Source organism: Coturnix japonica, chromosome 1 (genome assembly GCF_001577835.2).
Source record: "Coturnix japonica isolate 7356 chromosome 1, Coturnix japonica 2.1, whole genome shotgun sequence".
NCBI classification, from domain to species: Eukaryota; Metazoa; Chordata; class Aves; order Galliformes; family Phasianidae; genus Coturnix; species Coturnix japonica.
Window position 1 is genome coordinate 31,294,334 of NC_029516.1, and position 14,385 is coordinate 31,308,718.

The window sequence follows — 14,385 nt, forward strand, 5'->3', positions numbered from 1 at the left end:
TTCCTCTCATTCAGTTCTTAGTCTACCTACTGTTGAACTCCTATGGAGATCTTACACAATTTGTGTGATGAACTACAATAGGACTGAAGAGTGGATAACTTGTAAACTTATCACTGCAGCTAGAATTTTGTTCTTCATCAAGTTCTCTCTTTATTAATGACTCTATGGTCTCAATTCTCATTCCCAGGCCTGAGTGTGTAATTTGCCTATTTGTAATTCCTACCTAGAAGGAAGTTCAGTGAAACATAACCAGCTTTGTAGATCAGCTGTTCCATTATGTTAAAAATTAAAACTTCTTTTTTATTTCACAGCTACCTCAAAGAAAAGAACAGTGTGACTTAAACACTGTTTGTGTTTGTGTTTGAGTGGATTTTCACCCAGCCAAAATCTCCATAGTAGGCTCAACCTAGCTTCAAGTTTAGCAGTTTTATTAAACTCCAAAAAAATAACAGCTTCTCCTGGGACAAAAAACATTTTTTAATACAAAGCCACTTATCCACAAGCCTGGTGAAGTGGAATGGAGTGGAGTAGAATGGCTTCGCATGGCAAGGCAAAGAATAGAATAATTCAGCTGGAAGGGTCTTTAAAAGATCATCAGGTCCGACTGCCTGTTTACCTGAGGGTTATTACGGGCTTTATCCAAATGGTTCTCAAATGACAGGCATGGGGCAGCAACCACTTCACTGGGAAGCCTGTTCCGGCATCTGACCACTGTCACTGTAAATGAATTTTCCCTGCTATTCAGTCTGAATGTCCCCCGATACAGTTCTGAGCCATTCTTTTCTGCATGTACCCAATTTATCTAATTCTACCGACCTCTTTTTATTTATTTTACTTTAATGAGAGTTAAATATAAGCTACACATGAAGGAATAGGGCAAGCCTTAGGTCTAGCAAAGGTATGGCCTCTATAAATGTTGGAGAGGATACAGATCTGTTACAAGATAATATTTCATCTGAGACATAGAACTGCTAACCATCTCATTCTAGGAAAAGAAAAAAGTTTGTTACTGAAACAAGCATGAGCTTATAGCTATCCATAAATCTGTAAGGATCTACTGTCTGCATGTTATTCTATCACTGTGGTCTTAAAGGCAAGCACTGTCACTTACAACTGATGGTGATACCAAGTTCCACATTATGCTTCTTTGGTAGTTTTACATGAAACGTTCCACTGCTTGGTATAACTGATTCTGCAAAAAGAAAGAAAAGAAAAAAAAAGAAAAAAGAAAAAAGAAAAAAGAAAAAAACCCTTTAAATGTTAAATAATTTATAAGACATAGCAATTCTCATTTCATGGAATGACACATGTAAGTTAATGAAATCACATCAGCATTACGAGTCAGCAGGAAATGTGGGTGCTGAAGTGAAAGAAGTAGGGCATACAAAGTATGATTTATACCTCTATTGGTAATTTCACAGTAACTCAATTTATTTTCCTAAGGTTTAACTGAATTTATGGAGATTGCACAGACCAGCAGTCAGCTGAGACTGTGTGATTTTAGCTGGTATGCAATTTTTGTGAGTGTACATGAAAATTTTAGGACTGGCAGATAGATTTTAATTAGAAGGAAGGCAGATCAAGTCTTAAGAATTTCAGTTCTTTGTTGCTGTTGGTCTAATATATTTTTACAGTTTGCTAAGGCAACTGCCATGGATTTCACATCCACTGGGAAGAAACAGATGAAAACATCACTAATGAAGAAGCATCTGAAGCCAACAGAGCCAAAAAAAAAAACAACCCCACACAGCACTGCATTTGAACTCTGACTTTCTGCAGCGCTGCTTCTAAAAGTCTGGGCCTTGGCTTGAAAAGAGGGTCAATCAAAATCAAAGCTATGTAGGTATGCAAACATACATGTTGCAAGAGAGTCTAATCAGAAGTCTGTAATGGCATAAATGGGTAAAACCCAAGTCTGGGAACTGAAACACAAACCTTACTGTCCCTGCAACGTCAGGTGTACTTAAATGTCAATTGTTTGTTATTTTGCTACTTACTTTTTAATATTCCATTTCCTCTATGTGCAGATGCACATGTTATATTTGGCCTTTTTCATTATTTATTTATTTATAGTATACTAAAGGTATATGTACTAAAAGATCACAAAGAATTGCAGTAAGAACATTTAGCCTGCTTTTGACATCATGATTTATAGTACCATTAACAATAACTATACAATGGAAAATACGGCACATCCAACACTGTCATGACTTCAAAGGAGCTACTGTCAGATGAGCACATAAGTCTTAAAAGTTCTTACTATTTACATAGTGGGGTAATGCACATACATTAAGTGTGCTTGCTTGATTTACACAATTTGTGGTTACACAGGCATGTTCTGTATGCTTAAATACATTACAGAAGAAAGAAAAGACAGTAGTAATAATAAAGGTTCAGCAGTAATATTAACGACTTTTCTAGCTTTTACTACTGCAATTTCTACAGTTTTATTTAGATTGCTGATTTAAGATAGTGTTAAGTGAAACTCTCTAGGATTTTCTGCTTACCCATCCTACTATAATACTAGTAACATACTGTCTTGTAACACATTTCATTAGCTGGCCTGTAGAGGACTTCTCTTGGCAAAGCAGAATATTTCTGTCTCAGGGCAGAAACATGTCTGGAAATAACTCAGAGAAGAAACTTTCACCAGATCTTTCTAAGGACTTGTCATTACTATTTGTGTTCTGAAGCCTGCTGCAGGGCTACGTGGAATGAGAAAGCTGCACAAAAAGACACGTTTCATATGGGTCATTTGAAAACTCAGTGGCATGTCTGAGAAGAAAGTCCCCGTCTTTGATACCTAACACTTGCAATATACTCGGGATTTATTCCTGTGCTTTTCTTTCAAGACAGAATAACAGTACATTCATACCTGCAACATCAAATTCTATTTCCAAAGTGACCTTGTTGGTGATGGAGGAGTCTCTGAGCAGTTGATTGGCCTCATCAAAAGTGCTGTCTTCTGTTGGGATACCGTTTATTGCCACTATTCTGTCACCAATTTGCAGGACCCCACATCTTGGTACACAATGACATAAAACAATCGTCAGATGCGCGTGTTACCAGAACCAGAAACGGAAAACATGCTCAGCCTAACCTTAAAGAAGATATGGCAGAGCAGCACCACAGCCTGCCCACGCATTGGGAGATGATACCAGCTGCCACTGCCCCTCTGCATCATGACACTACCAGCACAGGCTGTGCTTTTCATGTGTCAGGAACTAGGAGGAGTATGGACACAGCTTGGTGCCTCTGTTCCACCCATGGACATCACCTCTGGCTCTGCTCCTGGGCTGCAGGTGTCGCTCAGAGCTGCCTATGCAACTCCCATTGTTCTGCATAATCTTGTGGCATGATTAAAAACATACATAAAAATGCAATTGAATTGTTGCAAGGAAATAATTACCAAGTCCAAATTCTGGTATTTTCTCACATTTTGTTAGGTACCAAAACTTAACAGAATGGGATATGGCTTCCCATCACTGCACACTGAATTGTTTTTATTTGGCTTTTAATATCTTCTTAGCTTTTGAATGAACATAGCTTCCAGTTTCCTATTGGAGGACTCCTCCGGATGATAAAAGCACTGGTGCTTGTCATTCTTCTTATGGCTGATCAAGCATATGAAATATCATTGTCAGAACAGACAGTTCATTACTTGTCGCTCTTCCATGGAGCAAGACCTTGCAATTTCTCACAAATTGAAAGCAACAAGCCCAAACCACCCCAAGGAATGCTCACCGAAATGCACTTAGCAGTCATCTAGAAGAAGCTCACCTTTCTGCTGGACTGTCAGACTCGATATAGGAAATGAGAGGTGGAGAAGACAAGGTCTCAGTAGCAAACACGCTACCCTGGAGCTGTATCCCAAACCCTACTATGGGGTCAGCTGTCAGCACTACTTCTGTGGTTTCTGTGTGGACGACCTGCCCAGCCAAACCAACAGTGCTAGAGGCTAAAGACACTACAAAACAGAGCAGACCAGGAGGAAAGACTTTCAAACATGGAAGAAATTTAATTGCTCTTTAAAAAATATTGATCTGTACAATAAAACTAGTCAACAGAATATCTCTCTTAAATTCAATTTAGGCTATGGTTTATAAATGACATATAAACAGTTAGGACTTAAGAAAGAATAGAAAACATCTGGTTATATGTTATAATGCAAAAAGATAGTTTATGAACTGAGCAAAATACATTTGTTTGACATCCCCACCCAAAAACCACATAACATCCCTGAACTCTGGTTGCATTAAGGATAAGAGGAGTTTCCACAGTAGCTAAGGGATTTGAAGGCACAACCCCAGCTGTTATTTAGGTTGATTCCCATGAGCTCTTTTGAACATCTCACAGCAATGCAGTGTTTTTAGCAATAAGGCAAGTGCTCAAGTCTTGCTTACAAGAAAGAATTCCTTTTTCTTGTACGCTTTCTTGTACACATCAACTTGCACATGTTTACTACGTGTCAGCAATATGCTAGGCTAACTGGGTAATGCAGGTTGAACCAGCCTCTCTGTTTTAGCAGCCTGAAACTCTAAAGAGATTGTGAGAAGAAAAAAAAAACAAACAACTTCTATGGGATCTCTCAAAGGAACTGGGGAACCCTTCTCTGAAAAAGAGAATCTTTTTCAGGCATCTACTTCTGTATTTTCAAGATTCCTGTACTCCCTATATAGTCCCTTTCTCTATTCTTTTCCTGAATAGGAAGTATGACAGAATAAATCCAATGAAATTAACACTGAGATTCAATGCAATTACCTATGAAAGAAAAATGGTTTTTGTTTGATTGTTTGCTTTACATCTCCCTAAAACTCTTTCAGTTCCCCCAGAGACAGAATAACATCCTTCACTGTGCCATACACAAAAAGTTTGATTTTATTTGATTCCTGTTCAAACAGAATGTTACAGTACTGTAATGATAATCATTAGTGCTGGAGAAGATTTTTAATTTTCTCATGTTATGAATCTATGCTATCACCTCTCTAAACTTCCTCAAGACCCACCATTGCCTGCATTACTTACCAAGAATTACATAAAAGCTCATATTTCTGCTTGTTTTTCAAATGTTTTTTTCTTTTTTTACATATGGAGGAAAAATGCTCCTCGTTTTTACATTACAGATAATACAAAGATTACTGAGATTTTGTGAGTATTTATGTGGGACTACAAGTATTGGACTTGCTCTGAAATAGCAACAAGTCTGACTAACGTAGCACAGTCAGAAATGATGACTCCAAAAGTTTCACTTGGCAAAATCGCATGAGTTTCAATTTTCTCCCAACAAAGCTACTTTCATTAATACAATTGACTCTGAAACCAACTGTATTTTCCTTACTAAATTACTGTGAATTCTCACATTTCTTGTATTATTTTTCCTTGGTAAGAATACTATGTTATTTTTCTTATTCAGTAGCTTTCTTCTTACTGTTTCCTTCATCTATACTGAGTAAGATATGCTCATTTCCAAAAGAAAATAATAATCTGTTCTTAGACATGGCCATGAGGTTTAGCATTTTCTGCATTTGAAAATTTGGTTTATCAAACCCTCAACACTGCAGTGGCTAAAATATGACTTTAAAACAGTTATATGAGAGTTAATAATAATAGGTTCCCTAACCCATCTTCCAGAAATACCAGAATTTAGGGTGTTTAAGCCCACTCTTCATGTCTTTAAGACCATACAAGAATTCCTTGTTAGTTGAACCTTTGTTTCTTTTCATCTATGTTTCCATTTCTCCTCTGCAACAGGCATATAGATAAAGCTAACTTGCTTGCTGTTTTTCTAATGCCCTACCAGGAACTTAAAGATCTCATATATTCTATTGAAACTTTCAGGTCAGTAGTTTTAATTTAAATTGTGAAACGAAGTTAATGCTTGTGGGATTTAAAATTCACCCTGACAAATATTGTGATAATGAGGACACTTGCAAGTGACCATTAGGAACTCCTCCCACTCTCAAAGTAACAAAACCAAAAGATATGAAAATACTCTCTCCAAACAGCATAACAAAAAGCTATCTACCAACTCTCTATGAAACATGGATACCCAAAACCATGGCTTAAAACTTGTTGAGATTTGTAATTCAACAATGACTGCAGCAAGAAACACTGCCTTGTTTTTTAATACATGTGAAGCTCCAGTCAACAGGGAGCAACCTTTGCCAGGAATCCCAGTGCTTTAGAAATGGTGCATGAATGGGTAAGTGGTTACAGAGAACTCTGTTTACTAGTGATACAGGGTGCATTCAGCATACTTTTTTTTTGGTATCTGATTCTTAGTGACAATTATAGGGGCTGGTTTACTATATGCTATGCAGTATGTAAATCATATTGCATGTGAAGGTTATGTACTTGTTACTAGTATTCCTGCAGCTGTAAGAGAAGCAGAACAAGATGTTATCAAAGGTAAGTATACAGTGTCCCACTTTGAGCCTTGGAAAATAGAAATTATTCCTTGTTCCTCCTTCTTGCAGCTGGCTTAGATGTGCTGAGAAGTATACATTCCTAGTAACTATCAAGTAAGTTGGTATAAATCTATGTCTGACTTTCAAGTATTATTACAAATACCTCAGGATTTAAATTTTAACCAAATAATAGTCTATGTATTTTTACAATGAGTACCATTTAAAATCAAAAAAGCAGAGGAAGAATAAAGATGGGAAACAAGTGGCGTAAATAAAGCACATGACAGCAGGGCATGCCTTCAATTTATACAGCCACGTAGTTGGAAAGATCTGCATAACTAATACAACGACTGCAACTCCTGGCCATAAAAATGCTGTAAGCCTTCTGTACCATCGTGCTTCGTCATCATAAATTTTGGAATGATCACATTAATTTATGCAGCTTTTCCTAAATAATTGGCAATGTAAACTTTATAGCACTCTTCATCAATACATCCTTTTCTTCCCAAATGCCATCCAAAAAGATTTACTGTTACCTTAAAAAAAAAAAAAACCCTTGGATTATTAACAACAAAAGGATCACTAAAATTAAGAGAACGTGCTATTCCTTTTCTATAAAAAGGACAGCAGTCAGTGCTACCTGGCTTTCATGAATCTCTCACAAAGGGAGAGGAGTAAGGTTTGCCAAGTCTTGTTGATAGGTGGTGGAAAGGTACAGGACCAGTCTTTCTCTGTCATGGTCACTTGTAGCACATTTAGTCCACTGAGCATCTCTTAATCTGGTTGTTATTGCAGTCACAAGAACAGGCAGAAGTCTAGCAATAGCAGTAAGGAATTCCGCGTGGGCTGAAAAGCAAGCTCACAGACAGGGCAAGCAAGCCTGGGTGGCCAGCCAGTTCCTCTAATGTTACCTCTGATTCATGGTTTCTAAAGGAATCACTGCTTATAGTTAAGCATAGTCAGACTTTGCCCATCCAGTGACTGGGCTAGTTCCATGTATTTCTCAATGCTGCATATTCAGATCTCACAATCAGGCAAATGCAGAATAAACCTCTCCACAATAAAGCCTATTCTAAAATGTCCTGGCTAGAGATTTGTTTAATCATTGCAGACCCTCATCTCCAGAGACTTCTGACTTTATGAACATCTGAGGTGGGCTGCAGTGCTTATGTGACTGTCTCGTTTTAATGTTATTGGCCTTGCTTGAGCCTTTGCAGGACAACAAATTGCAGGGCACTGAATGAAAAATATCTGAAAAATCCATCTTAAGTAACAGCCATCTCCAAGATGCATGATATTAAAATTACAAAATGGTTAACAGGCCTTTGTTGTAGCCAACCATTACAACAGAGCACAGACTAAGAACTGTTTTTTCATCCAGTATTATTTTACTATTCAAATTAATTAGCGTAAGTGTAAAACTACTACTGTTTCTCATGTGAGGACATGTAAGAGCTGGACTTCTACTGATTTTAGAATGGATGGACATGCTATCTCCCCATGACATCAAAGGATGCACTAGAAGGTATCATGTCAACAAATGAGTTGTCGGAATAAAATAAAAGATGCTCGTAAATGTGAGGCTATGCAAAAATATTTGCTTTACAAAAGAAATAAGAACAAACAAACAACGAAAAATGAGCAAGACTACAAAACCTCAGTTCCACTCTCAAATTCTTCCTCTCATTTCCATAGTGCCTGGGCTTGGTTGGAGACTGCTGTTCTGCTCTGACCATGGGAAATCTTTAGTACAGGGCAGCAGCAGTGGAATATGCAGAAGTTCAGTTTTTCCAGAGTGGATCTGTGAGCATTATTAGATGGATCAGATGGTTACACAGCATTGTCCACTTCCTTGTTCTGAAGAAACTGAGCTGAAGCTGATGCTGAAAGTCACACGTTGACACATAAGCTAAAGGAGAGACGACTCTTAATGGAGCCTGGGAAACTGCATTTATACAGCGTGCTCTTGGCCCAGTGTATACTTCCCAATATACCAAGTGGAACAGACTGAAATATATTCATTCTGGTTCGCAGAATTACTGACACATGGGAAATTCATGCTTTGAATTTCAGAGAGTGGCCAGAGACAATTATTTAGTTTTCACTGCTATTTGTCACTCTTTCTAACAAAAACGATTGTACTTGATGTGGTGTAGATGATAACATCAGAACTACCAATAAGGTACAGTGGCAAGCTCTTCTCGTTTTGTAATATGATAGCTGAACTTACCAGCAATCTCTTTTTAACTGTTCAGCTATGAATTCTATTCCCCAGTGAAAATGGGAAGATTTGAAAAAGGAATTTGAAAATTGCTTCAGTAACATCATGACAAACCATTGCAGGATCGACTGAAGGAAATATTGCTTTATGTATTCCAGATGAGATAGTTCAGCCCTATGGCCTCTACTTATCACATTTTAGCTTTGGAAAAATATTTTTATGCTGACTTTTCCCCACATCCAAAAGAAACACCAATTGTTCTCTTTTCTGCCTAACATAAATTAATTAAAGTACTTTGTACCTTTCTTCTGCATCTTCCCCCTCCTCCACCCATTATTGCACATTTTGAGCAGTTGCTGTTACCACCTACAGGAGCTTTTGAAGTCCTTCTTTTTCATCCTCCGCCTCATCATTGTCCCACGTGGGCTGGTGGAGTAGAGGCTGCGAGGTAAGGTCCCCATGTTCAGGGAACTCAGGCTGTATGCACTCATGGAGGTAGGAGAGAAGGATGAAGACACCAAAGCTGCTGTAAGAAATCAAACACTTGGCAAACAGCACTCAGCCTTCACAGAAGAGTGCGGCACATGCCTATAACTCATCAGTGAATCAAACAATGAGTATGATGCACAGGAATGGGTTGTGCATTTCTGATAACAAAAACATTGAACTGCATAGGTGACCCTGGTTAGAAGTACAGCTAGCATATAACGAAAATGCCTGCTGGAAGCTAACAAAGATACTGTAGATAGAGAAATTACATTAATAATACACACCTTTCTTCAGGACAAGTATGTTAAATCAAAATTTTCAACATATATCCATGAATTGATGCAGACTACTATATCTAGATATACTGAGGTTAGAGACGTCTTTTTGTAGTAGGTAATTTCTGACAAAATATTTGTAAGCTATGTTTTGCATGCAAATATTGCATTTCATATACACTACACAAATGTACTCATCTACTCATAGAGCAGAAGAATGAGTTCATCAAGAATTGCCAAGCCTTTTCCTGCCTACAAAGGATGTCTTGTTACAGAAAGAAAAAGGCATAAAATGTCAGAAATAACCTTAGCATGGCTATGAAAAAGTGCAGCATCCATAAAACTGAAAAGATTTTAGTGCCTGAAATGAGAAAACTATGAGTAAAAGAAGAGGGAAAGGAGGAAGAAGAAGAGGAGAGACTACATCAGCAGGAAAAGGAGTGGAACATTACGAAGGCTTTTTTGAGGAGACGTTTTCTGGAATTTCATTGCTGGCATCCTGCAATGGTCAGGGTGGTAGGTGTTATAATGGTGGTAGGTGAGGAGAACGCTGTGGCTGTTGGCACACGAATCCCAGGTATGTTGCCTGTTGCTTCCTTGAACTTTCACTGCCCACATGAGGGGACGATGGAAAATCAGAAAACAAAAGGACCAGAGAAGAGGGAAAGGTAACTGAATTACATAAACAAACAAAAAAAGTCCAAAAATGAAAATGAATTGAAAATAATATAAATGAAATAATAAATAACCTGGTCTTGTCTTCTTACCGGGAGGTGCTATCTTGGGGAACAAAAATAATGTATCTTCTCAGAATAAATACTTTTGATTGTTTGCTTGTTTGCTTGTGTTCCTTTTTTTAAATATTAGTGTGGAATCGTTTTCTAATTTCCTTCTGGCTTTAGGAGCTAAGGTAGCAAATTTCTTTAGAAAATATTAAAGTATCATACGTGATCACTAACTGGAGATTAGTAAATCTCTATGTTCAGATACCATACACACACTGCATGACAGTCATTTCAATTTACTGCATCAATATTTTAATTTTGACAGCATATACTATTATTAGACTATTCTATGCCACAAACAACATCCCTAGCCCAACAGCACAGAAATGCTACCCTGAAGTCTCATTTAAAAAAAAAAGAAAAGAAAAGAAAAATCTAGAGCTCTTATTTGTTATTTGAATATGCAATTTTTTCTTTTAATTTAGTCTTCAAAACTTTAGAATTTGTATTTCTGGATAAAATTTGAGACAGGGTTTGATTGCTGATTCTAAGTATGGAGAGCCCATATGCCAAAGATGAAGGCCAGTACTTACCAAGAGGACAGGAAGTACTTCAGCTGATGTATCAAATATTAAAAGAAAATGACTGAAACACCCTTTCATTAAATAGTCTGATCATTATTCAACTCAATGTAGTTCTTGCTGAACCACAGCGGAGCACTACAGAAACTGCTCTCTGTCTTTTTGTCTTAAAAAAAAAATAAAATAGAAAAGAGAGGTACACCCATATGGAGAAACCTAAGCTATCACCTTTGGCCCATCAACTGTATCACCTATAAGGCTGCAGGCACATAGCAACCCCATGCCAGACTTTAACAGTAGTCTGAAGTCTGTCATTTTAGGTTGGAGCCACTTTGTGTTTACATCTTGAACCATGACAGACTGGGGAAAATGGAAGCTGCTGCAGCAAGCACCACAATGTGCCAGAAGGAAAGCTATAGTTTCGATTCACTTCATACTACAGGAGCAATGATTTGTTAATTATTAGAATATATTAACCATTTGCTGACTAAAAAGCCAGGCCTGACACAACACTGAAGAGTACATGAGGGAAAGGAGAGCACAAGGGCCTACTCCATCCTCATGGCCTCACAGCTGGGGCTCCATGGGCCCTGGCATGATGTGGTCTAGTCCCAGGTCAGGGTGCCCTGGACCTGCATCCCTCCCCGAGGGCACCCCATTGCCCCCAACCTCTTGGAGCTGCTCTGACATGTTCTTGAACCAAAGGAATTAATGTTTTTATATTTATTTTCCTCAACAGGTAACAAATGAGGTGAGGGTGTCTCTACAGCAAAGGATGCATGAGATGCCAGTGACCTACACTGGCTGGTCTGCCTCTCTGAGTGCCTCAGCCTCAATGACTTCAGAAAATCTCACACATCAAACAAGAAAAAAATCCCAGAAACAGTAGCCTGATGATGCACTGTGTATCTTACAGGCTTATCGTATCTTCTCAAAGGAAAATATCTCTCTGACTATGTACACAGGCATCAAGATTTCTGGATTTAAGTATGGTATAAAAATTAAGATCTGATAAGAACAACGTGGCCAGGTGGATTTTCATTATTTTCAAGTTGCTGTAAGCCTTGTTTAATTAAAAAGACTGCTTCCAGCAGGAAGTCATCTGGTAGTCTCTGATTTTTTTTTTCATGTTTTATTTTCATACTGAGAATAGAGATAAAAATGTCCTACAAAGCAGTCGGGTACACAAATTCAGTTTGCTCAGCTTGTAGAAGGATAATCCCAGCTCAACAAACATTCTGTAAAAGGAAATCCTATCGTGTGCAACAGTAGTAATTTACTAGTAATTTGAGCCATTCTAACCCAGAGTTGTTTGCAGCCAACATAAAACTAATGGGGCAGCAAGAGAAACGAATATTATCAGCACTGTGGAAAAAAAAAACAAAAACAAAAAACAAAACCACAAAAAAAATAAATAAATCTGATCTTCTATAGTGTTCTCCATTTTATTTTAGGGCTGAAATTTCAATTTATTTTATATACTGACTTCCCTGTCCATTTTAAATTCCTAACGTGTTCCCAGAAGCCCAATAACTGAGCTCAACAGATACAGCCTTAATGACTCAGCTTATCCCAGATATATAAAGGGAGCTTTTCAAATTCTGCAGCATCTAGGCCATACCACACCTGATGAAAGGTTGTTTCCAAAAGTATTCTTGCTTCCATAAAGCATATTACCTCCTGAATTTGTTGTGATATTGGAGAAGCACCACCTGGTGAGGGGCTGGAAAGGGCTGTAAGAATTCTAGTTATGTATGTCAGCTTACTTAAGAAAACAATTTTATTACTGTAGGGAGATTTTTTCCCCAAAAGATACACTTACATCATTTTTGCAGATCCCTTTGATATGATTTTTTTAACAACCAGTTTACAAGCCCAGCATGGAAAGAGCACTGATTTATCTAATATCCTCATTAGTTGAAGGCAACTAGCAGATTAACAACACTTCAAATTTTCACTAAGAAACAAAATGCTTCAAGAAATAAAGTCATCTAAATAAATCTTTGGCCCTAGAACTCATCTTCCCAAAATAAACTCTATTAAAATGTTTTTTAACTAGCCCAAATTTGAATGTGTGGTGTCTTTGCTATAAAAAGGGAGGATCTGTTTGTAGCATGCTGTCAAAAGTGAAAAGGAAATATATCACAAAATTTGTTCTCTGTATTCTGCAGTTTCACTCCCTTCTTCCTCAAAGGAACCTAACTCTAAAGGGGAGAGAGGTGCATTTAACTAATGGAACAACGTGGTATTGCAAGGGTTACTTTTTGCTCACCCTAGGACAGACTAGAATATCCTCAACAATAGCTCAATATCCACCACTCTGACAAACTGACTACAGCATTGTTTTTCCAGGGACAGCCTGGATAGTAGATAGATGTCCAAAAACATTTATCAACACTAAAATTTCTAGGCTTCAGAAATCTTGTGTTGGTCCAGAAGAGGCAGAGGCACAGTATAAGCTTTTAAGCTCAGAAATTGCTGCCATTTACTCATGCTCTAACATAGGCACCTATTCTCTGTGGATCTTATAACCTTTGTTACTTCTCTGACATCCATTATGCTGATATTTTACACTGAATTTATGAATACTGTGAATTATCCACTTTTCCAGGATTAGTTAGAAGACAAGACAGGTAGCCTCCATTTTCAAACTTCAAATGCTATTTTATACATATTTGATTTGAAAATGGAAAGCTATTCTCTTTAAGTGTGTTGTTATGAAATAGGCAACATGGTGAAAAAGGGTTGGGATCTCGGGAACTGTTCCCAAACAAACCTTTTTCATAAGAACTGCCAATGCACCCATGAAGCAATCTCATAAGTATTTTTAAAAGATGATGGCAATAAATAATAATCCAATAACAAGAGGAAATAATTATTTTTGAAGTATTATAAGGGAGAAAAAGTCTATCACTGAAGAAGTTATAACTGATTCAGTATTCTGAAAAGATGTCAATCTGTGTTCCTCCCTTCCTTCTCCAGTTTGAAAAATCAACTCAAAGAATCATCCACTGAAGCACATAGTTATCCCAGTAATCTCAGTGATTACAACAGTAGAGTCAACAGGTGTCTGTATGTTCACTTACAAGTGTGCATTTATCAGTAAAACATTTCTTTCTCTATCTGTAGGAACTCAGAGGGTACATTAAGACTGAGAAAACACAAAGCTGCTCAGAAACTGCAGAAGCATAACCTGGGGAGCTGAAGCAACATATACAGACATGACTGCTATCATAGCTTTCTTGGCCATACAGCAAGTGCAGGTAAAGTAAAAGACAGGAAAATAAAGTGGAATTTGGTGTTACAGATTCTCTTACCATGCTCTGGGCCTTTCAGTGCTAGCCGTGTCTGGTGATGAGGAAGTATCTCAAGTTTCACATTATCCGCTGCATTAGCAAGAAACTGTGTTGCTTCTGCCAGCGTACAGTACTCCATGCTGGTACCATCAATGGACAGAATATGGTCTCCTACGTGTAATGCACCACATCTATACAAAAGGAAAAAAACTCAGTATGATCAGGTATGCTCTCCGCTGGGAAAATGAGTTTTACTGCCTTCAAACTGGTCATGACAACTATGAGCGTTTTCTTTCTTTTTCGGGAGAGATTTGTGTTTTGTAGGCATTGTCACTGGTGAGACTTTATATCTATTAGTACAAACCTTAAAAACAATTCAGTTAATACAGCA

The 14,385-nt window shown here is 37.7% G+C and overlaps 1 protein-coding gene across 11 annotated transcripts in view; it reads right to left on the reverse strand.

Moving 5' to 3' along the window:
* Positions 1-14,385, reverse strand: part of GRIP1 (glutamate receptor interacting protein 1) — a 275,417-nt gene that overhangs the window by 25,767 nt on the left and 235,265 nt on the right. For 6 of the 11 annotated variants that reach the window (XM_015856447.2, XM_015856413.2, XM_015856439.2 and 3 more), the window contains 6 exons: positions 14,016-14,185; positions 9,845-10,000; positions 8,999-9,154; positions 3,781-3,967; positions 2,876-3,021; positions 1,112-1,192 (listed from right to left, as the gene is read on the reverse strand). In XM_015856447.2, the coding sequence (XP_015711933.1) occupies positions 1,112-1,192; positions 2,876-3,021; positions 3,781-3,967; positions 8,999-9,154; positions 9,845-10,000; positions 14,016-14,185 (896 nt within the window). The remainder of the gene's footprint in view (positions 1-1,111; positions 1,193-2,875; positions 3,022-3,780; positions 3,968-8,998; positions 9,155-9,844; positions 10,001-14,015; positions 14,186-14,385) is intronic. The other 5 variants (XM_032443426.1, XM_015856422.2, XM_015856398.2 and 2 more) reach the window with 4 other exon arrangements.